The sequence below is a fragment of the Protobothrops mucrosquamatus genome, unplaced genomic scaffold, assembly GCF_001527695.2.
Source record: "Protobothrops mucrosquamatus isolate PMUCROS unplaced genomic scaffold, P.Mucros_1.0 scaffold1339, whole genome shotgun sequence".
Taxonomy (NCBI): Eukaryota; Metazoa; Chordata; class Lepidosauria; order Squamata; family Viperidae; genus Protobothrops; species Protobothrops mucrosquamatus.
This window is the reverse complement of record NW_015387536.1, coordinates 148,547-162,350: the sequence shown is the minus strand read 5'-3', so window position 1 is coordinate 162,350 and position 13,804 is coordinate 148,547. Positions and strand designations below refer to the sequence as shown.

At 50.7% G+C, this 13,804-nt stretch overlaps 1 protein-coding gene across 1 annotated transcript in view; it reads left to right on the top strand.

The window, feature by feature from the left end:
* Positions 1-841: 841 nt before the first annotated feature.
* The window catches only part of MTA2 (metastasis associated 1 family member 2), a 25,512-nt gene continuing 12,549 nt past the window's right edge, over positions 842-13,804 (top strand). Inside the window, exons 1-8 of the mRNA XM_015821498.1 lie at positions 842-869; positions 6,153-6,220; positions 6,401-6,494; positions 11,087-11,204; positions 12,417-12,480; positions 13,167-13,284; positions 13,424-13,526; positions 13,630-13,729. Coding sequence (XP_015676984.1) covers positions 842-869; positions 6,153-6,220; positions 6,401-6,494; positions 11,087-11,204; positions 12,417-12,480; positions 13,167-13,284; positions 13,424-13,526; positions 13,630-13,729 — 693 coding nt within the window. The remainder of the gene's footprint in view (positions 870-6,152; positions 6,221-6,400; positions 6,495-11,086; positions 11,205-12,416; positions 12,481-13,166; positions 13,285-13,423; positions 13,527-13,629; positions 13,730-13,804) is intronic.

Sequence of the window (13,804 nt, the reverse complement as noted above, 5' to 3'; positions counted from 1 at the left end):
GTGGACTTCAACTCCCAGAATTCCCCAGCCAGCTTGATTTAAGATGGGTGGACTTCATCTCCCAGAATTCCCCAGCAAGCCATGCTTTAAGAATTGAAGGCTGTGGATTTCTGGGAGTTGAAGTCCACCCATCTTAAAATGGCTAACGTTTAGAAACACTGCCTTAAAACACTTGCAGGATTGAAAATAATTTTAAAGGGTTCACAAATGCTACCAACGTATCCCACATATTGCATGCCCGCATGTGCTCATCAGTTGTGACCAGTAAAATATTTAAAATTGTGCGTCTGCTTGTTCGCTTTGACTAAAGGGGGGGTCTTGCGGGCAGGAAAGAGTTAACCTCCAGTTCCGGAAAAGGCCGATGTCGGCCGAAAGTACTCGATTCTCCTCTCTTCCGCCGAAGATGGGCGGAAAGACACGAAGGAGCCCGCCGTTTTTCCGAAGTCCCTCTGAGGCTCCGCCCACCCGAGAAAGAGCCCTCCCAACGAGGTGAGCCGAAGCCCTCCGGGAGAAACAGCCCGAGTCTTCTTCGTCTCTTTCCGGAAGCCCTCGGGAAGAATCCCCGCCCCTCCCGCCATCCCAGACTGAGGAGAAACCTCCTTTTCCGGAAAAGCCCGAGCCGCTTCCGCCGCCGGCGTGCGCTTCCCACGAAGCCCGACCGGAAATGCCCGAGCGCTTCCGGAGATCGCCGAAGGGCGCGCGGCGGGGCCGGCCCAGGCTGCGTGAGGGGGAGCGACGGAGCGGCGGCTGAGGCGGCTGAGGCGGCGGGAGGCGATGAAGAGCGGCCGGGCCCGGAGTTGCTGAGGCGGCCGAGGCGGCCGGGAAGAGGTCGCGGGGCGCCATGGCGGCCAATATGTACCGGGTGGGCGGTAAGGAGGAGGCGGCGGCTCTTCCCGTGGCTCGTTATTTGTCCCGGCGAGGGGGGGAGGGGCGAGGGGGGGGCGCCCGAGGGCTTTATTTAAAGCACAAAAGGGGGGGCTGAGGGGGGTGGTCCGGGTTTGGGGGGGCTCTTTTTTTAGGGGGGGAGGCCCCGACCAGGAAGTGGGGGCGGAGGTTTGGAAGGAGGGGGGGTCAGCCCCCCCCTTGGAGGGTGGAGGGGCTTGGTTGGAAATTGGGAGGGGGGAATCCCCTTTTGGGGCTTTCTTCCCCTTTTTGTGTGGGGTTGCAAACTGTCTATTAGGAGGTAATTCTGCCCCCCCCCGAAAAAAAAAAACTTGGTGCACCCCAAGAATGTTGCTGGATCTCTGGTTCCATGCTCCAGTCCTCTTGGAGGGAAGGTCCCATCGTCCCCATCCGGGCTTCTTTCTTTCCAAGCTGGAATTCTCCAAGTGAGTTGGGTTAAAACTCCCCAGATGCCCTGGGCTTAAATTCCCATCATCCCCAGCCTGAACTCTCCATCCCCTGGCACTCTCCAGGTTATAGGCTAGAACTCCCATCGTCCCCAGCCTGAACTCTCCATCCTTTCGCACTCTCCAGGTTATAGCTAGAAGTCCCATCATCCCCAGCCTGAACTCTCCATTCTCTGGCACTCTCCAGGTTATAGCTAGAAGTCCCATCATCCCCAGCCTGAACTCTCCATTCTCTGGCACTCTGCTGGTTATAGGCTAGAACTCCCATCATCCCCAGACTGAACTCTCCATCCTCTGGCACTCTCTAGGTTATAGGCTAGAACTCCCATCATCCCCAGCCTGAACTCTCCGTCCCCTGGCACTTTCCAGGTGTGCTAGGCAATAAACCCCATCGTCCCCAGCTCAGCTCTCCACCCCCTGGCACTTTCCAGAGGTGCTGGACTAGAACATCCATCATCCCTGGCTGAGTTCTCCATCTCCTGGCACTTTCCAGATATGCTGGGAAATAAACCCCATCATCCCCAGCTAAGCTCTCCTCAACCCACCCACCCCCCGCATTTTCCAGATGTGTTAGACTAGAACATCCATCATCCCCGCCTGTGTTCTCCATCTCCTGGCACATTCCAGATGTTCTGGACAGGAACTCCCCTCGCCCCCCAGCCAAACTCCCTTGCTCTCTCCAGATGTGCCATGCTGAAGTCCTGGGTAGTGAGCGTAATGTGGATATGAAAAGCAACTTGATTGAGAAAATGGAGCCATTTAGGAGGGCAAGACATAAAAGAAAATAGTTTGGTTATGAATGGCGATAAAGAGAGGGGCGAAAGCATCTTGCGGAGCTTGGCAGAGAAGCTAAAAATAAATGGGGAGGGGTATAATTAGCTTTTTTCCCCCCATTTGGTTAAAGAATGGCCCGGGCATAACAGGGAGAACAGCAAACTTTGCTTTATTTTTAAACTGCCTTTATTATTTTTTATAAATAACGCAAGGTGGCAAAAATATCCAACGCGGCTTCCTCCTCTTTTCCCCACAACAACCCTGCAGGTTGGATTTGGGCTGAGAGAGAGGGACTGACCCGAAATCAGCCAGCCGGCTTTCGTGCCAAAGAAGGGACTAGAACTCACCGTCGCCGGCTTTCATGCCAAAAGCAAACTAGAACTTAACCATCTCCTGGCGATGGGCCCAAAAGTCACCCGGCTGGCTTCATGCCAAAAGCAGACTAGAATTCACCATCTCCTGGCGATTGGCCCAAAGTCACCTAGCCGGCGTTCATGCCAAAAGCAGACTAGGACTCACCATCTCCTGGCAATTGGCCCCAAAGTCACCCAGCTGGCTTCATGCCAAAGGCAGACTAGAACTCACCAATTGGCCCAAAGCCACCCAGCTGGCTTTGATGCCTAAGGCGGGACTTATCCCTGTCTTTCAAGAGAGAGTGGGGGAATTGGGATCCCGTCAAACCCGAGGGGGGACGTGAGATGGACGGACGAGCAAAAGAGCTGGGATTTTGTTGAGGTACAGGCAGGAGGTGATTTGACTCTCAAGAGAGAAGAGAACAACGCAATCCATACAAAAGGGCAGGGGGGGTCTCCCCTTCAGAAACTGGACTCAGCCTCCCTGCGTGGTCTAGCTAATACTTCCGACTTAGCAGGCAGAGCGCACTGAGCACCAGAAACGGGATGCTAAAGAATATACAGAGGAGCAGTAGAACTTCCACATACAGAAGCAGTATATCCGAATTCCAAGCTGGCAGGAAACAAAAAGCAGGGAAAAACCCTCTCGCTTTTAGATCTTGCTCGGGGACAACTGGCCAGCTTTCACATTCAAAGCTGAACTGGACCCGGCCGAGCCGTTTTATCCCTTCTTCCTCTTGGGTCAGTGCCAGAATCATTTCGCCTGCCGCCCCTCTCAGCGGGATCACTTCCTGCGCGCCCTCAAGCTGAACAGGTGAGATGGAGGCCAGCCTGGCGTTTCCCACCTCACCTGCAGAAAGCCCAGTTCTGGACCTTGGCATCGCCAGTTAAAAATATTGGGTGCCCAAACAAAATATTGGCTTTGCACCAAACACCCCCTCCCCCCCAAAGCCATCTCCTAGCCAGGGGACAAGCAACCTAGAACTAAGGAGAAATTTCCTGACAGTGAGAACAATTAATCAGTGGAACAACCTGCCACCAGAAGCTGTGAATGCTCCAATACTGTTTTAAGAAGAGACTGGACAGCCATTTGTCTGAAATGGTCTCTTGCCTGAGCAGGGGTTGGGCTAGAAGACCTCCAAGGTCCCTTCCAACTTTATTACTATTATTTTATTAGTGTTAGTCTCATCCAGATATGACAACTTGAGTTCCTTTGAATCAGGAATCCTTTAAACGTGGCCCTTTTAGGACTTGTGGACTTCAACTCCCAGAATTCCTCAGCCAGGAGTGCTGAAAAAAGGGACTTAGGACCCAAAGTCACCCAGCCAGCTTTCGTGGCTAAAGCGGGACTAGAATACAGTGCCTTCCATTTTATAGCCTGCCGCCTTAACTAGGAGACCAAACTCTCGTGAGGCATGCGTGTGCGTGAATTTGTCCTTGGTCGGGCCGTAGAGGACTGCCTGGAATACCCTGAAGATCACAAAAAAAGGACACGTGCATTTATGAAAACATAATAATAATAATATTATTATTATTATTATTATTATTATTATTATTATTATTATTATTATTATTATTATTATTATTATTATTAAGATTGCCTGTTCCACACAGTCAGCCAGATGTTTAAACTGGTTTGGCATCTTATCCACCTACGGGTCCTTCTCAAGCACCCTGGGGTAGGCAGAGATGCTTGATTATTATTTTGGCCCCCCGGCAAATCGTCCAGGCTTTGAGAGAGAGAGAGAAAAAAATGGTTGGACCGATTTTCCCGGGCTTGTTATGTCATCACCTCCCGTCCTCAAAATGGCAGGAAACTTTGCATTTCGCTCTCAGCCCTCACGTTCAAAGGAGGAAGTGAAACTTGAAAAAATAGAATTAGCTACCTGGATCCCGAGGCTGATGCAAGGCAGGATATGGTCAGCTGGGACTCAATATCTCCTCTGCATCAGTCCACCGCGTTCTCTTTGCCAAATCAGAGTAGATGTAGTCCTCGGCTTATAACCATTCATTTAGTGACCGTTCAAAACTACAACAGCAGTGAAAAAAAGCGACTGAGGACCGTTTTTCACCGTTACGGCCTTTGCAGCATCACATGATTAAAATTCAGGCGCTTGGCAACTGACTCACATTTACGACGGTCGCAACGTCCCGGGGTCCTGTGATCCCCTTTTGCGACTTTCTGCCAAGCAAAGTCAATGGGGAAGCCAGATTCCACTTAACCACCGTGTTACTGACTTAACAGCTGCAGTGACTCACTTAACAACGGCCTGGAAATGTCGTAAAATGGGGCACTTAACAAAGGTCTCCCTTAACTACAGAAATTTTGGGCTGGATTGCGGCCGTAAATCAAGGACTATCTGTGCGATGTAGAAACCTCTGTTCTAAAATTAGTGTAGTTCCGAGTTTTTCAACCTTGAGGATTTGTGGACTTCAACTCCCAGAAGCCCCCATCCAGAAAAGGGAATTCTGGGAGTTGAAGTCCATACATTTTAAAGTAGAGAAAAAAAAGCTGCTGTGGATTACAAAACTTAATTCCCCCCCCCTCCCTGGGAAATCCCCTGTTATAATCTCAGTTCTGCCATGGATTCGCGTCGGGATTTAAGGAAGTTTAGATTTATTTATTTTTACATTTTACTGATGTGTTTTTTAAAAATAGCAGGCTTGCCCACGCAACACATTAAGCTGTGGTTCGTTGAATAAACCAGGGTTGGCTGGATTTTCTTTAAACGCGGTGCTGAAAATACCTTTAGGTTTTCTCACAGCGAGTGTAAAAGTTGGTAATCATAATTCTGCCCAGATATTTGGCTCTCGCGTTTAGGAATGTTTTGCTGAATTGCAGTCGGGTCAAAACATTCGAATTTATTATTTCAATAAAAGCTATTTCCCCCCCCTGCGCCTTTTTTATTTTTTTCTTGATTAATCCACAGAACCAAAATGCAAGGACAAGGCTAGGAGTGAATTTGCACGTTTTAAAAAAAACAAACCCATTTTTGCAACTGTTCGCCATTGAGGAGGTGTTTCATTGCTGGAGCTAAGCGTGGATCCATTTTGCCCTCAAAATTGCTTTTTTTAACCCCCCCTTCCCACCTGGATAGAGCAGGCAGGCTTGGAGGTTGAAGTCCAAAATCAAAATCCACCCACAAGCTAAAAATAGGTCCAACTGCCTGAGTTATCATACAGAAAAAACAGAGTTGGAAGGGACCTTGGAGGCATCTAGTCCAACCCCCTGCTCAGGCAGGAAACCCTATCTCATTTCAGACAAATGGCTATCCAGTCTCTTCTTAAAAACTTCCAGTGTTGGAGCATTCACCACTTCTGGAGACAGGTTGTTCCACTGGTTAATTGTTCTCACTATCAGGAAATTTCTCCTTAATTCTAGGTTGCTGCTGTCCTTGATGAGTTTCCATCTGTTGCTTCTTGTCCTGCCTTCAGGGGCTTTGGAGAATAGGTTGACACCCCCTCCTCTTTTTTGTGGCAGCCCCTCAAATATTGGAAGACTGCTGTCATGTCCCCCCAGTCCTTTTTCTCGTCCTTCCTATGTTTTAGCCTCCAGTCCCCTAATCATCTTGGTTGCTTTTCTCCATAAAATGTCATTCTAGTCCGGAGGAAGTCACTGGGTCGTTACATTTCTGCTTTTTCTCACTTAGTCCCTTCTGCTTTCTCCTCTTTCCAGATTATGTCTATTTTGAGAACTCCTCTAGCAACCCCTACCTCGTCCGTCGAATTGAGGAGCTCAACAAGGTAGGGGTCTGACAGGGGTGGGTTGTGCCAATTTGGGTGGGTGGGTGGATATTTGCTTTTTTCCTGGAGCTGTGGGTCTGTTGCATGCGAGAAAAGCCAGGGATGGGGTAACAGCGGAGGTGGGGTGTGTGTGTCTCCGGGCTGGAGCATTTGATGGACCAGTTGTGTAATCCCCTCCAGACGGCCAATGGCAACGTGGAGGCAAAGGTGGTCTGCCTCTTTCGACGGAGGGACATCTCCAGCAGCCTCAACAGCCTGGCTGACAGCAATGCTCGTGAGTGGACGGGGCTCCTGGTGGGCTGGACCAGCCTTCCTTCCTCCCTCCCTCTTTTTTGTTTCTTTCTCTTTCTTTCTTTCTTTTTCTTTCTTTCTTTCTTTCCCTCCCTCTTCTTTCTTTCTTTCTTTCTTTCTCTCTCTCTCTCTCTTTCTTTCGTTCTTTCTTTTTCTTTCCTTCCTTCCCTCCCTCCCTCTCTCCCTTCCCAATTCCTGCCTCCCTCCCATTTTTTCCTTCCTCCTTTCCTCCTTCCCATTCTTTCCTCTTTCTTTCTTTGTTTCTTTCTTTCTTTTTCTTTCTTTCCTTCCCTCCCTCCCTCTCTCCCTTCCCAATTCCTCCTTCCCTCCCATTCTTTCCTTCCTCCTTTCCTCCCTCCCATTCTCTCCTCTTTCTTTCTTTCTTTTTCTTTCCTTTCCTCCCTCCCTCCCATTTTTTCCTTCCTCCTTTCCTTCCTCCCATTCTCTCCTCTTTCTTTCTTTCTTCCTTCCTTCCTTCCTTCCTTCCTTCCTTCCTTCCTTTCTTTCCTTCTTTCTTTCTTTCTTTCCCTCCCTCCTTCCCTCCCAATTCGTTCCTCCCTTCCTTCCTCCCATTCTCTCCTCCCTCCCTCTTTCCTTCCTTCCTTCCCTCTCTCCCTCCCTTTCCAATTCCTTTCTTCCTCCGTCCCATTCTCTTTCTTTCTTTCTTTCTTTCTTTCTTTCTTTCTTTCTTTCTTTCTTTCTTTCTTTCTTTCTTTCTTTCTTTCTTTCTTTCTTTCTTTCTTTCTTTCCCTCTTTCTTTCCCTCTTTCTTTCTCTCCCACCCTCCTTCCCTCCCTCCCTGCAGGGAAGGCTTTCGATCCCAAGGGATGGTTTGAGACGGCCAGAGTGGCCTTGCTCCCTTGCGGGGGCCGCCTAACCCTAAGTTTCCCCCCCCCCTCCTAGCAGCAGCCGAGGCAGCTCACCCAGGAAAAGGGAAGGGAAAAAAAACCTGGCTCAAAAGCTGCCCCACCCTCTGCTGGGCCCAGTCAGCCTCTCCCAAGTTCTCCCTGGGGATGAAAAAAACCAACCGGGATGTGTACAGAACACATGTGCGTGTGTGTGCGCCTACGAGGGTGCAGGTGGAATTCCAGAGGAGGAACTGTCTGGGTTTTTTCTTGGCATGTGCCAACTTGGTGCAAAGTTGAGGGCTGGGCGTCCGTTGGGGGCGGAGGGTGCTTGGCTTTGAAGCGGGGGGGGGGGGGGGGGGGGGGGGGGGGGGGGGGGGGGGGGGGGGGGGGGGGGGGGGGGGGGGGGGGGGGGGGGGGGGGGGGNGTTGTTCCACTGGTTAATTGTTCTCACTATCAGGAAATTTCTCCTTAATTCTAGGTTGCTGCTGTCCTTGATGAGTTTCCATCTGTTGCTTCTTGTCCTGCCTTCAGGGGCTTTGGAGAATAGGTTGACACCCCCTCCTCTTTTTTGTGGCAGCCCCTCAAATATTGGAAGACTGCTGTCATGTCCCCCCAGTCCTTTTCCTCGTCCTTCCTATGTTTTAGCCTCCAGTCCCCTAATCATCTTGGTTGCTTTTCTCCATAAAATGTCATTCTAGTCTGGAGGAAGTCACTGGGTCGTTACATTTCTGCTTTTTCTCACTTAGCCCCTTCTGCTTTCTCCTCTTTCCAGATTATGTCTATTTTGAGAACTCCTCTAGCAACCCCTACCTCGTCCGTCGAATTGAGGAGCTCAACAAGGTAGGGGTCTGACGGGTGGGTTGTGCCAATTTGGGTGGGTGGGTGGGTGGATGTTTGCTTTTTCCCTGGAGCTGTGGGTCTGTCGCATGCGAGAAAAGCCAGGAATGGGGTAACAGCGGAGGTGGGGGGTGTGTGTCTCCGGGCTGGAGCATTTGATCGACCAGTTCTGTAATCCCCTCCAGACGGCCAATGGCAACGTGGAGGCGAAGGTGGTCTGCCTCTTTCGACGGAGGGACATCTCCAGCAGCCTCAACAGCCTGGCTGACAGCAATGCTCGTGAGTGGACGGGGCTCCTGGTGGGCTGGACCAGCCTTCCTTGCTTCCTCCCTCCCTCTTTTTTCTTTCTTTCTCTTTCTTTTTCTTTCTTTCTTTCTTTCTTTCCCTCCCTCCCTCCCTCCCTCTTTTCTTTCTTTCTTTCTTTCTTTCTTTCTTTCTCTCTCTTTCTTTCGTTCTTTCTTTCTTTTTCTTTCCTTCCTTCCCTCCCTCTCTCTCTCCCTTCCCAATTCCTCCCTGCCTCCCATTCTTTCCTTCCTCCTTTCCTCCCTCCCATTCTTTCTTCTTTCTTTCTTTCTTTCTTTCTTTCTTTCTTTCTTTCTTTCTTTCTTTTTCTTTCTTTCCCTCCCTCCCTCCCTCCCCAATTCCTCCCTCCCTCCCATTTTTTCCTTCCTCCTTTCCTCCCTCCCATTCTCTCCTCTTTATTTCTTCCTTTCTTTCTTTCTTTCTTTCCCTCCCTCCTTCCCTCCCAATTCGTTCCTCCCTTCCTTCCTCCCATTCTCTCCTCCCTCCCTCTTTCCTTCCTTCCCTCCCTCCCTTTCCAATTCCTTTCTTCCTCCGTCCCATTCTCTCTTTCTTTCTTTCTTTCTTTCTTTCTTTCTTTCTTTCTTTCTTTCTTTCTTTCTTTCTTTCTTTCTTTCTTTCTTTCTTTCTTTCTTTCCCTCTTTCCCTCTTTCCCTCTTTCTTTCCCTCTTTCTTTCTCTCCCACCCTCCTTCCCTCCCTCCCTGCAGGGAAGGCTTTCGATCCCAAGGGATGGTTTGAGACGGCCAGAGTGGCCTTGCTCCCTTGCAGGGGCCACCTGGCCCTAAGTTTCCCCCCCCTCCTAGCAGCAGCCGAGGCAGCTCACCCAGGAAAAGGGAAGGGAAAAAAAACCTGGCTCAAAAGCTGCCCCACCCTCTGCTGGGCCCAGTCAGCCTCTCCCAAGTTCTCCCTGGGGATGAAAAAAACCAACTGGGATGTGTACAGAACACATGTGCGTGTGTGTGCGCCTACGAGGGCGCAGGTGGAATTCCAGAGGAGGAACTGTCTGGGTTTTTTCTTGGCATGTGCCAACTTGGTGCAAAGTTGAGGGCTGGGCGTCCGTTGGGGGCGGAGGGTGCTTGGCTTTGAAGGGGGGGGGAACCCAAGAGGGTTTGCAGCTGTGGGCTTGGGGGGAGGAGGAGGAGGGGATTTCTCTGGGGCTCCCCAGCCTCTCCAGCAGGGGCTGTGACCTTGACTTGGTGGGACCTGATTGGGCAAAGAAGAGGAGGGCGCTGCCTATCCCTGCAGAGAATTGCCTGAGCGTCCCCTCCCTCCCCCCAGAGGGGTGTGTAGGTGGAAAGGGGAGGGAACACCCTTCTACTTCCTGTCCTCCCCACCTCTTTGGGACACTTGCCAAGCTCTAAAAGCAGAAGGGTGGGAGGGAGAGGAAGAAGAAGAACAATGCTCGGGAGTGCTGTAAAAAGGCACAGGAGTGTGTGTGTGTGTGTGTTTCTGGAAAGGGAAGGAGGCAAAAAAGGTGCAAAATTTGCAGGAGAGCAGAAAAGGCAGGAGGGATTAGAATTGGATTTCCTTCCCTCTCCCTCCCTCCCCCCCCCCAATCCACAGGCCTTGGGGGCACAAAGGCTCCTGAGCTGAGAAATCCCAGGGTGTGCGGTGTTAGGAAGGCTTGGTGCCAAAGAGTAAAGGCATCTCCGCCGTAGATTTTAGGACAGGCAAAAAAGGAGATTGTTTCTCTCTTCTTCTTCTCTCTCTCTGTCTCTCTCTTCTGGCTGACATGGCTTTTGTTCAAAGTGGATTAGGGAGCGACAGACACCGGAGTCAGCAGTTTGTGTCCGGGTTGTGTGTGTTGTCCTCTCTGCCTTTCTTTTGCTGAAGACCGGCGTTTCTCAACCTTGGCACTTTTCAGATGGGTGGACTTCAACGCCCAGAATTCCCCAGCCAGCCATAGGAGAATTCTGGGAGGCGAAGTCCATCCCTCTTAAAGCAGGCTGGCTGGGGGATTCAGGGAGTTGAAGTTCCCCCCCACCTTACAACATGCTGGCTGGGGGTTTCTGGGAGTTGAAGTCCCCCACCTTAAAACATGCTGGCTGGGGGATTCTGGGAGTTGAAGCCAACCCACCTTAAAACATGCTGGCTGGGGGATTCTGGGAGTTGGAGTCCCCCACCTTAAAACATGCTGGCTGGGGGATTCTGGGAGTTGAAGTTCCCCATCTCAAAGCATGTTGACTGGGGAATTCTGGCAGTTGAAGCCCCCACCCGTCTCAAAGCTGCCAAAATTGAGAAACGCTGCTTCAGAGTGATGGGCTGTGCTACTGGTTCAGAGTCAAGGCAGTGATTCCCGAGCTAAACCTCTCCAAGGATCCCAAACGATGTACGATCTTCTAGCTTCCTGGTCCTCAGATGACGAGAGAGAGAGAGAGAGAGAGAGAGAGAGAGAGAGAAAACAACACCGAGAAACACCAAACACGCGTCCTTTGTTGGTGCGCTTTCTCGTCGGTCGCGCCTTCTGAAACCTCCCACTGCCCCTTCTCTGAGTATGGTGGAATTGCTAAAAGTGCTTCTCTCTTTTTCTCCCTTTCTCTCTTTCTCGTCTCCCTTAAAAAAAACCAAAAACAACTAACTTGAACTCTAGGAGAATTCGAAGAAGAGTCGAAGCAGCCTTCCGTTTCGGAGCAGCAGCGGCACCAGCTGAAACACCGAGAGCTCTTTTTGTCCCGCCAGTTCGAGTCTCTGCCCGCCACCCACATACGGTGAGGAGGTTTCTAAATAACAGAAGGCGCGTCGTTGCCTGTCGCGGCCTACGAATGTTATTACCGCGCTGAAATCGGCGTTGGAAGAATAGAGGGTATTCTTAGAAGGTGACCATCGGAGGGGAGGTCAGGAACGTGGGTGGTCCTCCACTTGAGGGCACAGTGGAGCCCCAAATGGACGCTGCTAAGGGGGAAGTTTGCGAAGTGAATTTTTTGCCCCCTTTTATGACTTTTCTTGCCGCGGTTGCTAAGGGAGTCGCAGTGGTTGAATTAGTGACACGGTCGTTAAATGAACCCAGCTTCCCTATTGGCTTTCTCAGAAGGGTGCGAAAGGGGATCACGGGACATGGCAACCATCATAAATATGAACCAGATAATAATAGTAATAATAATAATAATAATAATAATAATAATAATAATAATAATATAGTAATAGTAATAGTAATAATAATAATAATTAGGATGGTGGTAGCAACCCGTGTCAACCAACTTGAATGTTCAGTTCACTGAGATTCATGTCTAATGAATAAAGAAGAAGAAGAAGAAAAAGAAGAAAAAGAAGAAAAAGAAGAAAAAGAAGAGAAAGAGGAAGAGGAAGATGATGGGAGGGACCTTGGAGGTCATCTAGTCCAACCCCCGATTGACACTTAGGATGCTGGTAGCAACCCGTGTCAACCATCAGCGCCAGCCAATTTGAATGTTCAGTTGACTGAGGTTCATGTCTAATGAATAAATGATAATGATAGTAATAATAATAATAAGCCGTAGTAGTAGTGGTGGTAGTAGTAGTAGTAGTTGGAAGGGACCTTGGAGGTCATCTAGTCTAACCCCCTGGTTGACACCTAGGATGTTGGTAGCAACCCATGTCAACCCTCAGCGTCAGCCAATTTGAATGTTCAGTTGACTGAGGTTCATATTTAATAAATAAAAGATGACGACAATAATAATAATAATAATAAGTTGGAAGGGACCTTGGAGGTCATCTAGTCCAACCCCCTGCTCAGGCAAGCAGTTGCCCAGCATCGGAACGTAAATCACACGACCCCCAGGGATGCTGCAACGGGTCCTAAGTGTGAGCAACCAGTCGTCAGTGTGAGCAACGGTGCTAAGCCCCCTTTTTCCCCCGTGCTGTCGCCCCTTGGAACGGTCACTAAACGAACCGTCGCACGTTGAGGACTAGCTTGTATGACCCCCAGTCCTGTTTGGTTGCAGGGGGAAGTGCAGCGTTACCCTGCTGAATGAAACGGATATCCTCAGCCAGTACTTGGATAAAGAGGTGAGAGGCTGGGAGGGCAGGTGGGGACGGTCTCGGGAGCGTCAGATCGATCACCTTTATTGTCGTTTTTGTTTTTTTTACACATCAAAAATGAAATTGAGTTGCTTGCTCTCGAAGCGTACACACACATACGTAACACACCTTGAAACGTACTATAGACAACGTGTGTATAGACCTGCACCCTTACATATAAGTAACCTATATAAATATTAATCCCTGTCCATCTTGAATACATAACGGAAGGAGGAAGCCGTAGAGGCAGGGAAGATGGGAAATGTTGGGGTTCTTCAGAGAACGCTCAGATCTGGCCTTCCATGACAGAGGACTCCCTTGGAGAAGGAGAGAAAGGACGAAGGAGGGAGGAGAGAAAAGGGAGGGAGGAGAGGAGGAGGAGGAGAAGAGAGGGAGGGAGGAAAGGAGAAGGGAGGGAGGGAGGAGATGAAGGAAAGAACGGAAGGGTGGAGAGGGAAGGAGGGAAGAAGAAAAGGAAGAGAGGGAGGAAGAAAGAAGAGAGGAGAGAGAAAGGAAAGAGGGAGGAGAAAGAAGAGAGGAGGGAGAGAGGGAAAGGAGGCAGGCAGGTTGTCAAGAAGGAACGAGGGAAGAAGGGAAAAGGACAAAAGAGCAGACAAGACATTTGCTCAAGATGGATTCCTCAAAGACAGCCTCTGTCTTTTCCCCCCCTCTAGGACTGTTTTTTCTACTCGCTGGTTTTCGACCCGGTTCAGAAGACCCTCTTAGCCGACCAGGGGGAGATTCGGGTGGGCTGCAAGTACCAGGCAGAGATCCCTGAGCGACTGGCGGAAGGTGAGCCAGGGCGGCTCTGGGTTCCGATCTGGGGGCGAGGGGAGCCGTGCTGGAGAAGGGCCGGCCACGAGTGCTGATCCTCCCCATTCCTCCTCCTCCTCCTCCTCCTCCTCCTCCTCCTCCTCCTCCTCCTCCTCAGGGGAATCCGACAACCGGAACCAGCAGAAGATGGAGATGAAAGTGTGGGATCCGGACAACCCGCTGACCGACCGGCAGATCGACCAGTTCCTCGTGGTGGCTCGGTGAGGTCCGAGGGCGGCAGAGTGGGGGGGCTGCTCGGGGCCCGGTGGAGAGTAGGCGGTGGTTAGCCCTTCTCTCCTTTTTCTCCTTTCTCTCCGGTCTCAGGGCGGTGGGCACTTTTGCGCGAGCCCTCGACTGCAGCAGCTCCATCCGTCAGCCCAGCCTTCACATGAGCGCGGCGGCTGCTTCTCGGGATATCACGCTGGTGAGGATGGGCGGTTGCTTTCCTTCCTTCCTTCCTTCCTTCCTTCCTTCCTTCCTTCCTTCCTTCCTTCCTTCC